This window comes from Rhinolophus ferrumequinum, chromosome 2, assembly GCF_004115265.2.
Source record: "Rhinolophus ferrumequinum isolate MPI-CBG mRhiFer1 chromosome 2, mRhiFer1_v1.p, whole genome shotgun sequence".
Lineage (NCBI taxonomy): Eukaryota > Metazoa > Chordata > Mammalia > Chiroptera > Rhinolophidae > Rhinolophus > Rhinolophus ferrumequinum.
The window spans coordinates 97687608-97706978 of NC_046285.1; the positions used below are offsets into that span (position 1 = coordinate 97687608).

At 41.5% G+C, this 19371-nt stretch overlaps 1 protein-coding gene across 3 annotated transcripts in view; it reads right to left on the reverse strand.

The window, feature by feature from the left end:
* TIAM1 (TIAM Rac1 associated GEF 1) overlaps window positions 1-19371 on the reverse strand; it is a 191370-nt gene that overhangs the window by 80606 nt on the left and 91393 nt on the right. For 2 of the 3 annotated variants that reach the window (XM_033121204.1, XM_033121194.1), the window contains exons 6-10: window positions 13073-13295; window positions 10983-11170; window positions 6012-6158; window positions 3521-3595; window positions 912-1082 (exon numbers count right to left, since the gene is read on the reverse strand). In XM_033121204.1, coding sequence (XP_032977095.1) covers window positions 912-1082; window positions 3521-3595; window positions 6012-6158; window positions 10983-11170; window positions 13073-13295 — 804 coding nt within the window. Of the gene's footprint in view, window positions 1-911; window positions 1083-3520; window positions 3596-6011; window positions 6159-10982; window positions 11171-13070; window positions 13296-19371 lie in introns of all 3 variants that reach the window. The other variant, XM_033121186.1, reaches the window with a different exon arrangement.

Sequence of the window (19371 nt, forward strand, 5' to 3'; positions counted from 1 at the left end):
ACTGAAAGGGATTTGAGCTCCGTCAAGGAACTAAGGCTCTGAGTCTCAGCTTCTCCATCGGTATAACAGGGAAGTATCAGCTCTTTCTCAGACCTGAAATGACTACTAAATCAGACTATTAATGCTATTGATTATGTAAAAGTAAAAGCAGGCACGTAAGACAAGCTCCTTTCTTTCCTTCTTTCCCTTCTCTCACTCAAGGCCATTGATCTGACCACGCTTCAGGAGGGAACAAAAATGAAACTAGGTTCATCTTGAAAAAGGTCAAGAAGTTTCTACAGCTTAAGGAGCAAGTAGAGAAAGTGAGCTTTTTTTTGTTACCCAAATCATTTCTTACCAAAAAAAAAAAGATGCTGATTATGTGTTCAAAGGAAGAGCAATTTCGCATCACGGAGACCAAACTTATATTTATTTGAGTTTTTCCCTACCCTAAAAATGGCCGTAGTGTATCAGTTACTGTTAAGGGGCAGGTTTCAAACACGGCACATAATATGACACTATTAAACGCCCATATGTGTGTGCGTGTAGAAAAGAGAATGGAAGGGCAAACCCCCAAAGGTTTACAGTGGTTATTTCTAGATTTTGCGAGAAAGGATGGCCTTAATAATCTGCTGTGTTTTTTACCTCAATTTTCTAAAATGTTTGCAATGAGCCCAAAAATATGCTTATCACAAATCAAAAGCACACACTGAAAGAAGCTACTTAAAAGAACACCTCTCCTCCCAAAGGTGAAGAGTTCACTTAATTCTGCGTCTTATCACAAAGGCGTGCAAAGCTGGTCTGAAATGAGATGGAGGTGCGCTTGAAAGTCCCTTCCTCTCCCACACGCCTCTGAGTCTCCACATGTGCCTGAGCAGATCCCTCTATTCCATCCGCTCTTCTCAAAGAAACGACCCCAAGTAGCCTCATACCTTGCAAATCAGCTCCAGGGTGTCCCTGGCAGTGTCTCCTGGCCGGACGACCGTCAGGGCTGGCTGATTATTTGGCAGACAGAACCAGGATGGAGTGAAATACTCATGGACCCAAATGTCACAGTCAGGACTGTGCTGGTGGACGCTAGGTAAAACCATTTCTTTCTCCCTCTGCAATAAGAAACAAAGTTAGCAGAGCAGCAACAGTTGGTCTCTAAAGATCTTAGGGCCCAAAGAAGAAGTGGTGGCAGTGGTAAAAAGTAAAAGGAAATCCTCAGAGGGGAAGAAACTATTGACAAAAGAGTTTTTTGACAGGAGGATTTCTCAGACAGGAGGCAGACCTCACACCTGATCCAAGACATCACAGGTGGGCATTGCATAAATGAGTGGGTACCCAAATTTGAAAGGAAGGAAGGAATGAAAAAAGGGGCCATCCATTCAATTCAGCTTTATTGTTAATGGCTTTTCCACAAACCCATTTCAAATTTAGAGCAGAGAATTCCAAGAGCAAGAATGTCTGCCATGTGAGCTCTGTGTTTTAAAGGCAAGTGAGGCCCCAAGGAAATTTTTAAAGGAAAGAGGATGTTCTAGGACTACCTATTTACAAGTAGCATCATTTTGGGGCTCAAATTTGACCTCGAGCACAAATCTGAGAGACAGGCAGCTCCATTCCCCAGATGAGGTTCCAAGAACTTCAAGGACGCGCTCTGTCGCCTTCTTAGGCTGTCGCCATCACTACATCCTCTACACATCACTCTGCCTGAGGGTCAGGAGGCAGCACCAAGTTTGTAAGGATGGGAGAAGATGTGTCTTATGTACACATTGAGCAGCTGGGTCATGTCTAAGCAAGTTAAACAGCTAAAACAGAAAACACTTCATAGACTGACGAAATATTAGGAGCCTCATCGCCTTGAAATAATCAAAGAAAGTTTGCTAGATTTTGGCAATGTAAAAATAATATTGATTGTCGATATGTGCTATGTAATAAGCCTTGACTATTAGTTTAAAACCAGGCCACTGATTGGTAAATACCTATCTATAGATGACCAGGAGCAAGGCTGGTATCAATAAATTACTAGAAGCCGCAAATTTCCAAACAAAAGCTGAAGCGGGACTGTAACAACTTCCATCCATAAAAGAACAGATCCCAGAATGGGACAAGTATTTTTGTAAAGGCTACTAAACTGAATTCAATTGAGAAGAAAATTTCAGCTCTGCCATTGAATGGTGTTACGATCGCAGATAAACTAAACCCCGGGAAAGGAATTGTCGAAAAGTATCCAGCTTGCCTAAATCCCATTAACTATAATTGAAATCTTCCCACTCTGTCCCCAGGGGCCACATTAAATAAGTGCCCCCTAGCACTAGATCAGCCCAAGTTTTGCATCTAAACTGCTCTTTGAGGTACAAGGCATTCTAGACAAGAAGTGGGGTAAAGAATTATTTTGGGGGGGAAAAAAAAAAGCAACACAGAAATCAATGGCAAAACTTTTGCAGTTTCCAGAATTTGTGCCTGGAGAGGATATCCCAACATGAAAAGTGCACTAATAATGATATGCAGGATGAATTAGATGACTTCAGAAATGGCTACATTAGCATCGAAAACTCTACCTGAATTGCAATAGGATAGCAATTTAACGTCATCAGAAACAGAGACGGATGCGTAAAGAGAATGCCACGTAAGGCTATTTCCAAGGCCAGCTGCTTTGGTATCCACGATGACATAACCCAGGAATAGTTTGGGTGTGAAAGGGAGAAATGGCCTGCCCAAAGCCACTCTTCTCTCCTCCCCCTCCACGAGCCGGAACACCCCACTGCATTGTGGTTTCATCTAGCACGTGGATCTGAGCCACTGCTGACCACCCCTGCTTGGTTGCATGGCAACCAAGTGCTGAATTCTGTCATATTGATTCTGAGCCTAAGAATCAGAGGATCGTACAGGTCATGTTATCAACATCAGAACACCCAGAACAAAGACGCTGCTGGTATCACTATCAGGGTCTTAAAACTCAGGATTATTCATTTATTTAGACGCTGGAAAAACGTGGCCTAGAAAAAAAAAATCAATGTTCTTTATGGGGCTTCAATCTGAGCAGTTTGAAAGCCCCTTTTAAGTCCAAGCATGAGTGAATCTTTAATTGAACACTTGGGAGGCAAATGCTTCTGTTTTTTTTTTTTAAAGAATTTACTATCACAACAGGTCTTTGAAATCAATAGGAGCAAAATTGCACGTGTGTGCAAAGAGGGAGGGCAAAAAAAGAAAATTCACTTCTTGGGAATGGAAGTTGCATATAAAATGAATTCTCAATGGCATGTAATGTTCGGCTCCCCAGAAGTCAAATTTCCCCTTAAATTCTGGATGGAAACTTATACATTCAAATGTTAAGTATTGAAAATGTTATGTCATCAGGAGTATGTTCTTATGGTGATCACGAAAACATAAAACGCTTTTCCATGTCTTGTTGACCTGTTACATAACTTCAAAGAACTGATCATTTCAGGTTTTAATACTGAGTCTACTTAATTTTAGTATCCCAAGAAACTACTGCATTGTGTAATGTTGATGTACTTGTGGTACTTTTAGAAAAGAAACATGCATTTATTTTTACCTTGCCATCTGGAACAGTGTCATCAAATATTCCCTCTAAAGATTTCTTTACAGCGTCAGTTCCCTCACCAAACACCTGCAAACACAAAGTAGCGTGTTAAGAAATCTGGGCAAGAGGGCAAATGAAACATGCGGAGGGGAATGGAAAATGGGCATGCCTATTAGAAAACATCACGGAAGTTTTCAGATCCGCCTACATCAATTCCTAATGCAGGTAAAATAATTTACGGTAATAGACCGTGAAAAACATGTTCCTCTACCTAGATCACTTCCCACATCTTTGACAATTAAAAAACAAAGTTTGCTTTTAGATCTGAATAATTCACCTAAATTTAAAGAAAATTAACTCGTGAAAGCAATGAATCACGATGATCCGTTCACAATGAAGAATTTCTGCTACAGACTTATATACCTGACCGGATAGCTATCAATAATAATCTGTTCAGTAGAAACTGAGACTGTACATTTTAATACCTCTGTTTAGTAGAAACTGAGACTGTACATTCATATATTTTTAACCACAACACTACAGAAAATTTTTTTCAATATATAAAACAGAAATCCGTCTATTCTTTGAAATTTAATGAATCCTGCTAACTTAAAGATATGACTAAAATCATAACAGGGTAACAATGCCACTAGGTAGTCAAAACCTAAACACCTGGACATGAGAAATTTTAATATATATTGGCTCTCAATGAGCATGTACTGTCAGGATAATATTAATATACACAATTAAGAAAAAGCCTTTGTCCCAATGCAAATTATATTTTAAAAAAATCATAAAATTTTTGTCCGTTTTGAAGTCCTGAATTAAGTAAATTTCTATTGATATGCTTATGGCAAAGCAAGAAGATTTTTGGGTTTTTTTTCACTCTTACTTTAAGAGAGAATAACAAGAATTGCTTATGAGATAGTGTATTGCCCTTGGACTTTTAAAAAGTGTGAAAACATTCTCTTGGATTCATTTAAATTCAGTCATATATTTCAGCAGCCATGAGCTGTGACATAACCTGGCACCTACAGAGCTGAAGCACAGGAAGGAACTGAGGCTTTGGATGGAAGAGAAGTTCAAACCCAGTTGCCAACTGCAAAGTCCTGACATATATTTATAGCAGTGGTCTGAGTCAGCTGCACTGACACAGGATGCATACCAAATGACACGGCCACCTCCCAGAAGGAGGGGAGCAAAGCAGATGGGCTAATGTCCTCCATTTGCAGGTGTCATCAAGGGCCATCAACTCTTGTATGATTTACCTGATGAAATACTGACTTCCTTCCAAACATTTTCTTCTTCAGATTTACATAGAAGCAAAACCCACGGTAGCAAACTTGATGTTCTACTCTCCCCAAGACCACAGAACGAACTGCATGACGGCTCAGCCTCAGGCTCTCTTATCATTTGCTCATCTCATCTCCTTCAAGTTCCATCAAGGATACAGACACCCCAGGTTTAAATGAGTGCAGTGGTCAGCAAAGGATTTAGCACATCAGCTTTCAGGATTTATTTCTCTTTTATTCACATTTCAGTCCTTAAGTAAACGAAGGGCTGGAATCGTCAGAAAAAATAATAAGGGATCTTTTTATCGAATCAGTCAATCGACTTCTTCTCAATTTGCATATGGGCTCAGAGTAAACAGGGCAAACTGGCCGTCCTTGTCATGGCCCCAAAAACGCTTGAGGCCTCATTTTCCAGTCACTGCAGCCCATGGATTGGACCTTTTTCTTCTCCCAAAAGACAAACTGCTTTAGTCCCTAAAAGCTAAAGCAGTTCTGGAGCAAACTCGTTTCTCAAAGCCAAAGAAGAATGACAGTGATAATGGAGAGTTTTTCCTGGAAGTAACTCCAGCAGGAAAGTGGCCTTGACTAGTAAAGGAGTAAAATTAATGAGGTCACGGCACACAGTTATCGGAGGCAGGACACTGCACTACTGTAGGAGGAGCCATTCGGGAGGTTCCGAGATCCCATTCAGGCCCTACCTAGTACGTGGGTAGAAGAGTCATGGCAGCGAGTGAGCACGCTCAGATTCCTGCTTCCTCAGAGCAGTGGGCACAGGGGCTGCCCACTTAATGTCAACCCCAGAAAGTCAAGGGCAAAGAAATAGAATTCCCCGGAAGCTGCCTTTGATCCAGTGCCAGAGGCAGCTTAAAAGTCTCTGTGCTCAGGTGCCCACTTAGCTACCTCATCCAGCTCTGCTTTTTTCAGAAGACTCCAGATAAACTGTGCACTTTGTGTAGGTCTGTAATTACCCAGGGTTTGGAAAGGATGCAGGTGGGAGACTGGAGCTTGGTGATAGACTAATAGCAGAGTTCACTGTTAGGGGTATACCGTATCTATTAAAAGCATCTACCACAAATAACATCTTCGTGTCAACTAGTTCATTTTAAATAACACTGTGTCAATAAAGCGCACACACACCCACAGGCATTGGAAAGTGAGATGTCCGTGGAAGCATTCTGTGTGCTCGCTTTTTCATCCGCCCTGGAACCTACCTGATTGATGCTTGGGCGTCCCTGTTTCTTTTTGGAGGTAGTGTCCAGACCCCACAGGGAAGAAAACCTGCTCCTTCGTTTGCTTGTGGATCTGGACATGGCCTGAGTACGCCTCCTGACTCCAGTTTCACCAGTGCGTGCTGCCACCTGAGGACAGCAAGGCAGAAAGAACATCAACAAGAGATGTGTCAGGACCGCTCACCTGTTCTTTAAGGACCCCATGACATCTCACCCTTCAAGCATATATACGAGGACTTGGAGGGCCCTTCCGGGATTTAAAATGCAAATGAAGGTTGGCAAACTCAATCATTGTCAGAAATCATCAGTAAAATTACATAAAAATAGTAATAGAATATATATGTGATATTTCTAAGAATTAGATACCCCTCTAGTCACAGACTTGAACTCTTGCATCAAGTTACCAAGTTAAACTAACCATACTTTCTTGAGATTCTCCCTCAAGTGTTACAAGGCTGTTTCTTCACGCTAATGAAAAATGGTGCCTGAATGTCAGCAGACAGAGTGAAACAACGCTTTTGGTTCCTGTGATGCTATACTAAATCTCAATTTATCAATCTCTCCTCTTTAGTTTTCTCAGAATTCCATAAAATCATTTTCCTTATTAGGGAAGTGACAGTTGTCCTCCAATATCATCCTTCTGCCCCAGTCACAGAAACCCCAAATGTAGCTGAGCATATGGCCACCCAAAGTTGACTTATTTCCCATGGGCTTGAGACAAAGTTCTGGTCAACGGGAAATAAGTAAAAGGTTTATTTGCAATTCTAGGAACCGGTCTCAAAAAAATAGGGGGTTCACTTTCCCCCTTTCCGATGACAGGAAGGGCCATATGTTAGCTAGTCTAAGACATCTGGATAGAAGCCTTTTCAAGGATGGAAGAACAACAAGACAAAAGATCCTGGGTCCATGAAGATGGTCAAGCCACCTCACTAGCCTCGCACTGCCATGTTTAGGTGAATGAAGAATAAAAGTTGTATTTTGATTAAAAAAAGGGGGGGGGTGAAGCTAAACTCCATAAAGATATTTGCAAGGTGCCAGCAACCTAGGCAAGCAGTTTAGAAGGCAACACTCCACATTTAAATCTGTGATAACTGCTCCAGTAGGTGCTGAATCTCTGCGAGGACTCAACAAAGCGCTTCCCACGCAAACACGCAGGCTTGAACTTTATCCTACAGGTTGCAAGCAAAGTCCCAGGAACTTAAAGGAACTTCTGCCAGGACGTCTCAATAGGCCACCCACGGGCTCTCCTTTCAAAAAAGGGAGTGCCAGGAGGTATAGCGAGTCAGACTTGAAATGAAACTTCCCCACCCGCTCTTTGTTGCTAGAGGTGAATGTCTTGGAGCCTACTTGTCACAGATTCCCACACGGGCAACTCCCAATGTGACGGCTGCCAACTGGCAGCATTCTCAGGGATAAAACACTGTTGGGTACACAAGGGGCCTCTCTAGCAGTCAGCAGGTTGGTTCAAAGGCATGCCTCTCGGGGGTTTTCAGGATTAACAGGGAAAACACCCTGGAAGCCCCATGAGTAGACTGGCAAAGACCCCCACGCACATTAAAAACAGGAATCAAAACAGTTTTTCTGCAAGGGTATTAGGGGGAAGGGTTTGGTCCCAAAGGAAAATAGGAAGGTGAGGGGGCTGAGAGGTCTTGTATTTTCTCAGCTTAGCCCATGAGAAGACCCAGATTAGGGCACGTATTGATGTGGCATCCAGACAACGGTGGGAAAGCTCTATGAGAAAGAGCCGTAATGTACAATTATACTTAAGGTGTTGTGGGGTACAAAAAGCACAAAACAAAATGCACGTCTTTACATTAAGTATGGAAGCATTTTTTCTTCTCTATTTTCATCACTGTCTAAGTTAAACATAAACAAAGGCTGTAAAAGGACGAATTGTGATGTGCTGACATACATATGTGCTCCCACGACTGGCAGTTTCAGTTAATCTAATCATCACAAAACGGGTAAGAGCCATTGACTAAATGGTGCTAAAGGCAAAAATCATAGAGAAAAAGGAATGCCCCTTTGGTCCCACAGCTATCGATCTATTTATAAATAGATAAATCAATCCATAAATAGATAACACATCTGCAATATATACAGCAAACACACACACACATATATATCAATATGTATCACTGTTTACTTTCTTCATAGCATACATATATCAATCAATATCTGTATTTATTGTGCTGATTTAATTGCTTATTTATTATCCATCTCTCCCACAAGAATATAAGATTTATATTATATTATGTTATATTATATTTAAAAATATAAGACAGAAACTCTGGGCTGTTTGCTGCCATAACCCTAATCATGAGGGCAGTAACTGACACATGCCGAACACTCACATATATGTGTTGGTTGGTTGAATGAACAAATAAATAAACAAACATCAAAAGCAAAAGCAGAAATCCTACATAACAAGGTTACAATTAAACAGTACGCTTTAGTTTACCATTTTAGGAAAACCGAGTCTGGAAGAGAATCTCAGACAACCGTAAATATTCTCAGTTACCAGCTGACCTGTTAGTCTGTTTAACAAATGGGCACTTTATTTAAGGTTTGTATAGTAACTATCCTACACTGTTGGGGGCCTTGTAAACTGCCAACAGAACTGCTACTCCCAAGACAATAGTGACTCAAAATGAGCAAAGGGATTTAGAAAGAAAAAAAAAGGCTGGCAAAGAGCTCAAGAGTTTCTCAATGATCTTTGCCTGGACAATGCCTCCCTTTGTGGCTGGAACCTGATTACTCTATCATTCTGCTCATCTGTGCAAACAGGAACAATGATAACCTTCTTTCAAAGAGCACAGCAGGGACCCTTCAGTTAATTACTGCAAATCACTGAGCATCATGGGAAGCCCGCCTGGTGACTGGTACTTAAATTGTAGCTCCAATCTCCGCCCCTAGCCCTGTAGCCCTCACACCTCCTCTTCCCATGCCCCTCACTTAAAATGGGGGGAGGGAAGGGATGTCTGGACAAAGGCTAAATTGAAGAATGTTTCAACCCCAAGGGGAAAAAATTCCCTGGGGTCAAATGACCAGGGGAGGAGGAAAAAATAAATATCCAATAAATCCGACTGTAAAACACCCTGCCTGGGATCCTACAGGCACTGGAGTAACAAACAGGAACGGATACTCAACAGGCTTGCCTAACTTGTTCTGTCTGAAATGAAACCCCTGATGGAAAAGAGAAGTTTGCAAGGACACAGAGACACACAGATTTGCACCACTGATGCAGCTCACAACAAAAGGAACAGAGGTGTCCATATGGAATTAACTATTCTTCTTTAAAATTACCAACCAAAACCCCTAAAAGCATTACTAAACCCCCACACCCCGTCTTCAAATGGCCAGCGCATCAAAAGAAAAATACACACAAATCACAGATACTGACAAAGAGTAAATTAGAAGGTCTGAAGAGAAATTACGGAGGGTAATACAGTGATTTTTACTTCCCCTTCTCAGAGAGGTTGGTTCCAATGGCTTTGAAGGAAATAATTAAAGCACAGAAGTTTTAGGCAGACAGCAAAATTATTTTCTCCCAAATCCATCAAGCCCAGAAAGAGGTAAAAAGTCATATGCTCTAGATTCAGTATTAAACTGATACCATTTCACTGGCATCATGAGCTACCTTAATAAAAATGCTCCATCAGTTTATGACATTCTTACAAGGAGGTAAATTAACATTTTTATCCCAATATTTTTGCAGGATGAATAGGCAAACTGAAATTTGTCTAAGTTACAAACGAGTGTCGGGGTCTGAGAGAAGCCGTCCTAGAGCCACAAACTGAAAACCATTTGCAAGATTTATTTAACACAGAACTTTGGCCCATCACCACTGAAAAAACAGGACGTGATAGCTGTATGGAGAGGTGGTAGCCAAGGAGACCAAGAGCTGAGCTGTAATTAGCAGAACAAATCAGGATGCCAGTTTTAATAACTCCAGAAATTGGTTTAAGACTTCTTTAAAAATGTAAATCTACGCTAATTATCTGAATGATGATGCTAACCTATTTATAAAGAATACAAATGCCTCTGACTGAATTACAGCTCCGAATTCAATTGAAGGGTCCAGCTGACAGAGCAAACCAAGAGCCGCACAGCTAAGGTTTTCCAAAGCAGTTTCTGGAACCTGAGACTTCACATTTAATTCCACAGCAAATGTGCTAAAGTGCAATACATTTTAAGTGGGTGTTGACTTGGATACGGTAAAACCATATTACTCACATAGCAATTTTTGAGAAGAAAGGAGCCAAAGGTAGATAAAGCTGTTCGCAATTTAGCAAGTACATGAAAGTACAGATTACAAGCACAGGACACAACGGTGCAGGCTGCTGCTCTGGAGATCAGGTGGAAATTCTCTTCCCCAAGCAAATACATTCTTTGGTCTGGTAAGTCATGGACGGTCTTTATTTTCCTCTAATGCATTAGGTATTTATGGCCATGAAAACTATGATGAAAATAAAATGAAAAGGGAGATCTCCAAAGAGATCTGTCTTTAACATATACTGTATGCGTTTTCACGTTTGCAAGTGAGAGAGAGAGAGAGAGAGAGAGAGAGAGAAACACATTTATCAGAGAGCTCTCCACTTACCATTTCCATAAGGTTAATATAAAAATATATATTTGGGTTGAAACATGACCCTGTCTAAAGATGACATAAGTTATCAACAAATAGTACCTGCAAAGAGTCTCTTTAGACAATACCTTTCATATTTTTTTAGCACAATAATTTAGGCCCCATCAAGAGAAGCTGAAGTAATAGATCTCACAATAGAGTCAAGGAAGATTTGCATCCACTGCAGAGAGAAGACATGTCAGAAATCCACACACAGCACTAAGCTAAAAAAAAAAAGAAAAACGCTATAGAGACTCTTACCAAGTCCTGCCCAGGATTAACAGTTCAGATGACTATTTTTCAAAAGTACACCAGCTGCTACTCACCAGGGCATGAAAAGATGATACAGAAAAGATTCCAACACGTCCCATTGCCACTTTCGTTGGTCGGCTTGCAAAAGCAAGTAGCCTCTTGGGATTTGGCAGCTCCCCACCTTGGAGGCTAGCTAAGTAACACCGGTAACGAAATAGGTCCATTTGGAACTGTTCGAGATTTTGCTCCCAAACGAAGATCTACAGTGGTGAAAATAAGGGAAAAGAAAAGGTGAGGAAAGGGGGAAACAAGTGTTAACTTTATCCTACACAAATGTTATAAAATCTATGTGTTGTAAAGGTCTTTATTTTAATCCTAAGGGTCTTAGGTAATAGCAGATCAAGTATTACTGTTTTCAGTGCCTACGTGTTTTTCTGCAAAGATCTGTAGCCCTAAACTTGGAATGACCAATAGAAAGTATATCACTAGTTGCTCTGTGTCATCCCATCACAGATTTCATGTTTGCAGGTATTATAGGTCCTTCAGCTCCAGACACTGGGCCACAAACCCAAGGCAGAAGAAGTAAAAACTGTGGGATTTCCAAAATTGGAGAATTATATGACTTACCAAGAGGTGGCTTTTCATAGGAAGACAAAGAGAAGAAAAGTGAGGTGAATTAAAGATCAGAGGCAAATAGATGGAGAGGTTTTGGGAAGAGGTAGAAAGTACAGGGTGGGAAGTGGAAAACACTAGATGATGGACACCCAGACCCTGGAATATATGGCTCCAACCATACTGTGGTAGCCAAGAGATTTCCTCATTTCTCAAAGTGGCAAAATCATACTGACCTCCTAAGGCTGATGGTGACGTTTAAATAAGATAATGGAAGAGTAAGACTTGGTACAGGGTCTGGCATATAGTGAGGGCCAGTCGTGTTAATAATCATGTTATGGATAATGATGAATGGTTGATGTCTATCTACCTTTTTACTTCAACTTAAAAGACAGTATTAGCGCACACACATGTTCATAGCACTATTCACAAGAGCCCAAAAGTCTATACAGCCCAAATGTCCATCAACAGACGAACAGAGAAACAAATTGTGGTGTATATGGATAATGGAATAGTATTTGGCCATCAAAAGGAATGAAGTATTGATACATGATGCATGTGGATCAATCTCCAAAACATTACACTAAGTGGAAAAAGTCAGACACAAAAGGTTACATATTACGCCATGTCATTTGTATGAAGCACGCCAAAGCTGGTAAATCCATAGAGGTAGAATGCCAGGGGCAGAGAGGAGCACCTACTTATCAGGTATGAGGTGGGGTGGGTGCGTGGGTGCGGACGGGTTCCTTTTGGAGTGAAAGACAATATTTTGGAACTAAGCAGAGGTTCTGGTTGCTCAACGCTGTGAATGTACTAAATGCCATGAATTGTTCCCTTTAAAATGGTTAATTTTATGTGACGTGAATTTTGCCTCAATTTGAAAAATATATACAGGGTCAGGAATAGAAGGAAAACATAGAGGGAGAGAAATACAGAAGACCACATGCTGTCCCATGTCATCAACTGTTCAATTGTTTAAACAAGATTTTTTCACAGAATTACTTCCTAAACATTAGGACAAAGTTTCAAAGCATTACTGGGTGGCCACTGCGACTTTGAAACAATTGAGTAAAAGGCTAAAATGCCCTGGGTTCTCTCATTAATCGTTCCTTTTCAGCATGAATATACTTATGCTGATAGACAGCAATTATATATACACTTTTTCAAATGCACTCTACCTTTTCTAAATTTAGAATGCTGAATTTATTGGCGTCAGGAATGGACCCCACTGCAGTGAGCTCCAAGTCCACCCGATAACGTGGCGAATGAAAGTTCAGACTTTCCAATTACACAGATACCCGAGAACAGTAAGCCATCGGTGGGAGCGGGCAGGCTCCTCTATTAGATTTCTGTCTTTTATTCAGTGTAATATTGTTCCCTTTAGCTCGTAACAATCAATGGTGAACAATGGGTGAGGAAAACTAACAGTCACAATAAAGAATGTAGCAGCGCGGATGACAGGCTGACGAGGAGATAACCAAGGACGTCTCGCGATCCCAAGGCGGAAGACCTAACCGTGTGGCCCAGGTCTAAACACAGAAGAATGATTACTGATCTAATATAGTTTTCTTCTTCTTGGAATCAGTGACCGAAGACAGCTGCATTTCGCCCATTTTCTTCATCTTTTCATCCATATCGATCTTTTGTTCCAGTTTTTTGATTTCTGACTTCAGGAGTCGGAGAGTGTCTTCTTTGTGGTGATGCCTGGCGACCGCAGCTGCACAGGCTGAATGGATGGCGGTGATCCAGTTTTCCAGCTCCGTCTGGCTGGTGGTCTGCAAGGGGGGCGGGGGGGACCAAGAACAAACAACCACCTCTTAGGTCATTGGAAATGAACTAGTGCATTTCCAGAGAAGCAATGGCTGGGAGTCAAGGTGACAGGTCTAGATAACCCATGGGGAAGGCTAACCTTTCTGATCTCCTCCTTCAGGTCATTAATAAGTTAGTCTTGGGTCAGACAGCACCATCACCAGGCCCCAAGAGCTGTCCACATGGTGGACTGAAGCCACCATCCATGTGTGCTCACCCAGTGTACTAACTGAACTCACTTGTTGCGGTGGAATTAAATGTTTATGTCCCCCCACCCCAATTCAAACTGTGAAATCCAACCCCCCAAAGTGATGGTATTAGGAAGTGGGGCGTTTCGGGGATGGTTAGGTCATGAGGGTGGAGCCCTCATGCAGGGATTTGCGCTCTTATAAAGAGACCAGAGAGCTAACTAGCCCCCTTCTGCCACATCAGGATATGGGAGGAAGATGCCATCTAGGAATCACAGAACAGGCCTGACCAGAAACCAACCATGCTGGCAGTCGGATCTCAGGCAACCAATCTCCAGAATGGGAGAAATAAATTTCTGTTGTTTATAAGCCGCCACCCAATCTACTCTAGTTTGTCACAGCATCCCAAACTAAGACACCTGTATCTGTGGTAATTCTACACAAACAGCTTCGTGTCTAGTTAAGAGGGTTGCTATAAAGCAAAGGTCAGTTTTCGGAGAGGACCAGTCAGTTCCAAGGTGAGGGTGAGGTTGAAGGACATTACTGGCCAAGGAGCATGCCACAGCCCTGCCCCCAGTGATCCGCTGTGACCCAACCAAAGGTCTTATGGCAGAGTTAAGCAGCAAGGACACATCTAGGGTTGGAGAAGTAGTTCAAGGCAGCCAGGGGACCCATGGGAGTCTCTAGGGATAGAGGGCTGCATTCCAGGAACTAAGACTGGCTGGGTCAAAGGGGGATTTCAAGAAAATGTGGGTGACACCTGCCAATGGTTAGCCTACCTAAAAGTGGGATTGCTGTGACTCAGGGTGCTCTGAAAGCAAAAGTCGGGGAATCATTTGGGGGACTAGAGCTCACGTGCAATAACCTGCTATTACTAATTCTTTAGGAACTCCATCAATGAGTATTTGTAAATGCAGAGGTGCCGGACTTCTCCAAGTATCCCCTTAAGTCCAAAGAAGTTTCATAAATGCTCGAAAGTTAGCTCATCTGAAGAAACGGTTTTATTTCGGCCTCTTCAGTACTAACGTAGCAGCCAGCATCATTTCCATGCACAAAACATTTATTTTTTTTTCCCTCTCTGATGTATCTTCTAAGTTTCCTAACTCATTTGAGTGATGGTTTGCAAACAAATTCTATTAACCCCACCCACACATAACACTGGCAACTGAAACATAAGTCAAGGCACCTCCGCAGGTGTCTCTATTATTTCTGGATCCCATTTCTATAACTCACCAGTTTTGTATTCTGCAAAAAAGCTACATCAAATATATAAATGGTGTCTGCCAAAAGAGTCACTGTATACTGGACAAAACTAAACAGTCCAGCAATTACTTTATAACAAAATATCTGCCCGTGTCTAAAGAAAACCTCATACAGTAGACATTCTCATAAGAAACAGTATAAGTACCACCTGATAAAGCAAATGGAATCATTTTGTTAGACTGAGTAGGAGGGGAAGAGATGAAGACATTGGAATTCAAAGTAAACACTTGTAGGTAGAGAAACTTAAAAGGAAAATGCACATGTCTGCATATGAGATTCATCTTTTTTTAAAATTTTATTTTCATACATCCCTAGGACTTACTCATCTTATAACTGGAAGCCTGGACCCCCTGACCACCTTCATCCCTTTCTCCTACCCACACCTCCCTTTACCTCTTATAGTCAAAGATTCAGCTTCAAATTTTAATATTAATCTCCTCTTAGAAAGCCCGTCTCTAAAGAATCTTACATTTTGTCTTATGTACTACTTCAAAGTCACTGAAGAAAAACAGAGTTTAAGAGCCTCCCACATAAAACAAGACACCGTGCTTGCTCCTGCCTAGAGTGCAACTAAAATGTGTGGCCCTGGAGGGTCTCAGTGTCTCAACATCAGTGGGGTATTTCACTAAGTAGGGTTATTTCCCTCCTTTCTTATTTATTAGAGAAGGAATCAGCTCAGATGGAGACACAATCTAGTATGGATTCTTTTCTAAAAGAAAAACTTCCAAGAAGAAAATACCAAGTGTTGGCAAAGATAAGAAGCAAGCAGAACTCTTCCATACTCTCGACTGGAGAGGAAACTGGTGTAATTGCTGGACAGCTGCTTGGCACTCACTACCTACTAACGCTGAAAAACATGTATGACTTATGACCCCGAAAATGCAACTCCTGGGCATACACCCAAAGAAATGCATGTAGATGGCTCACCAAAATATATGTACCAAAATGTTCATAGCAGCACAATTTGTAATGGCAAAAGTGGAACCTCTCCAAACCCCTGTCAACAGTAGAATGGATGAGTCATGTGTGGTAAAACCACACAGTGGAATAGGACACAGCAACGAGAATGAAAGACCAGTAACTACATACCACCATGCAGAGAAATCTCACACACAGAACACTAAGGAAAAGAAGGCAGACACACAAGAGCATGGACTGTAGGGTTCTATAGATATCGAGTACAAACACAGGCAAACACTAACACATACTGTCACAGTTGTTTGGTGGGGGGTGGGAGGCGGGGTAGCACCTGGAAGGACCACAGGTCATGCTCTGTTTCTTGGTCTCGGTGCTAGTTACCTGAGTGTCTGTCATGAGCGTGACAAGCTTGTGAAACACCAGCAACATGTATACTTTTCTGTGTATATATTATACTTTAATAGAAAGATTTTTTTTAAACCCTTCCAAGACATATGACTCTAATCTTTACACATAATTTTTCTATCACTGTGCTAAAAATGTTAACTTGAGATTCCGTTTTTCTTGTCCCCACAAGATTGTGAAGGAAGTTCCAGACAGCGCGACCCTTTCAGCATCACTTTCATGGTTCCTGGAGGCATCTGATAAGTTGCTCGTTCCTTGAGCACACTTCCTCTTTGTATGCACAGTTCAATGGAAACAAGGAGCTTTTAGACTCGAGGGAGCTGGTGTTTTCACCCATTTTCAAAGGACATTGTGGGGGTGTTTCAGATAAAATCCATGCAGAGGCAGCACGTGGCCCTAAGCAGGAGAGGCTGTGTGTCCCGTAAAAGTGCCTGGCATTCCGTGCTCAGTGGGAGGTCCGTAGCCACACCCCCAAGACGCTCCTCACTCATCTCTCTGCCACACTGAGGACCCTCTACCCCCAAACTCTCCCCCCACCCCAACTGGTGGAGTGAGGAAAGGAACTACCTACAACCCTGACACCATATGTGGAGGAACAGATGGAAAGATCTTAAACTCCTGATACAAGCCTGCTAAATACAACATACAAACTTAAAAATGTAAAATAAAAATATTCATCTAGAAAGGGCCCAGGTGACCATTTCATAGACGGAGAAACTAAAGCCCAGAAAAATTTGGGATAGCACAGTAATTATTATAAAAACCCAATCTTGACCAATTCTGTATGTTTTTTTTCAACATGCCGCAGTGTTTCCTGACCTCTCCCCGCGCCCCCGCCTCCAACAGCTCTCATCAATTGTTCTAAAAGCCTCGCTACGGAGGTCATTAATGTTGTCCATTCATTATTCTGAGCTAGGGACACAGGAGGGTGGAACTTTCTTCCTCCCTTTAAAGTTAAGCGTGGCCATGTCACTGGGCTTTGGCCAGTGAATTTGAGTAGCAGCAACATGGTGTCGCTACTCAATTTCATAGCCAATGTCCATCAAAAAACATGGCAGGAATGAAAAGGTATGTTAAGCCAGAGAGATTTGAGGGTTGCTCCTTATAGCAGCATAATCTAACCCATGCTGACGGCTACACTATCAGAGTAAGAATTCCCTTTCAAAATAAGGGACGCTTAGACAAAAAGTCTCTATGAGTATCTGCCACCTTCCGAAGAGCCACCGTCTGATAGATTCTGTAGAACGACAGCCTTTTGCTCTCCTCCCTTACTGAAAGGTGAGGCCCTTCTTCCTCCACCTGTGGGGATCTCTGCCAAACTCAGCCAAGGAAACACACTCCATTCTGACATCAGAGTTTATGTTTGCCTTCCAGTTAGGAAGTAGAAATGAAAGAAGCTGATACCAGTCAATGAAGCTAAACATCCTCTGAGAGATGCATACTTAATTTTGGAAAGCAGCTTACTCTGGAATTCACTTGCTTAAAGAAAGGATGATGGTGGCTGCCAGGAGTCAGGGGATGGCGGGCATGGAGAGTTCGTGTTTAATGGATACAGAAGTTCAGGTTTGCAAGATGAAAAGAGTTCTGGAGACAGATGGTGATGATGGCTGCACAACAGTGTGATGTATTTAATGCAACTGACTGTATACTTAATAATGGCCAACGTGGTATGTTGTGTATATTTTACCATAATTAAAAATGTTTAAAGATAAAATAAAAGGAAGGGGAAAAAATACCAAGCCCCATAATGTAGAGAAAGATCTACAGAAAGTACACTCATAGCTTTATGAAAAATTTAGATATTAGCCCTTTTATAACCGTTACTATGCTTCAAGCCTCCAAAACTCTTTTAAAACCTCTCAGTGGCTGAAGGTAGTTCCATTAGACAGAATGCTTGCTCCTGCTATTCTATTGAAATAAAACAGTAGTCTCTGTCATTGTCTATCATTAAGCCAAATCAATTTCTAAGAAGCACAATTCACTAAGTGAGCTTTTCCACGGAGTTTGTCATTTTCCGGTGGCATACATGGAGCTAAGAGTGTAGGCAAAGGCTACACTTACTTCTGTCAACAGCGAGTTAAGTAAACTCTTGAAACATTTTGTGGCAGTTTATAGACTTAACAACTCAGAGCAAATCACAACAGATGACTAACCTGACAAAGTTTTCCACTGTGGCCTCTCCAGGATTTAAATTCTGACACACTACAAAAGCTTTTCAAAGGCGCTAACCTTGCATCACCTTCTTGAACCAGGCAAGTTTAATCTTTATCAGAATCCAATGGTCAAAAAGGCAGGAAGGAGAGACCACCCAATGGTACCCTTTCGACTTCCCCTACACTCATCACCTTCCATTAAACAAACAGCAGCAGACAGGTAGAGTGGTAAATTTTGTGGTTCTTCCTTTGCCTTCTGGGGATGCTATAAATACTGTATAAAGTTCAGTGAGAGGAATAAGCAAAGTTCTTGCCAACAGAGGAATATAATCAACAAAAAATGCATTTTGCAAAACAGCCCTTTGAGTGCAGGTTAAGACGAAGTTCAGGGCTTCATTATGTATTTTAAAGTGATGTAGCTTCAATTATCCAACTGAAGGGAGGATCCTTGGTGGTTTAGATAATCAATGGTTTACGTGAGTGGCAGGAAAAGGGTGATTCAATTTCAACAAGAGAAATACTACAGAATATATGCCAGATCTAGGAAACTAAAATTTTGGATAATTTGATTTTATAGAAGCACAAGAATAATTATAAAGTAGATTGAACTTCCTTTTCTCCATGTGAAAAGACTAAAAAGGAAAAGGAATAGTTATAAAGTTCCTGTGTAAATTCTTGAAAGTCTTTTCACATTGGATCTGTGTTGAATACATTTCAGTTTTATTTATGCAAGGCTTAATTAAGCTATCATTTTTAGAATCTGTAAAGAGAATTATAGATATTACCCATATCTGTAATATGGGGTTATCCTCCACCATAGAAGAAGTCACACAACTGGGCACCCCTCCTGCCCTCACCCATCCAAGGTGAATTCTATGGAGAAGAGAGGCGTTAGACTCCAGGAAGCCAGATACAAAAGGAGAAACTGCTGCAAACGGAAAATTAAATGAAAGCCAGCCCAGTGAATGGCAAAGGCAGGATTTGTCTGTGGCAAAGCTGAGTAGTCCCAAGAAAAAGCCAATAATATTGTCAACTGGACTCCCTCAACAAAGAGGCCTTGTCATCTGTTGATGTTGTAAAAGCCCCAGGAGATGACAAAGTGCACTGAGGATATC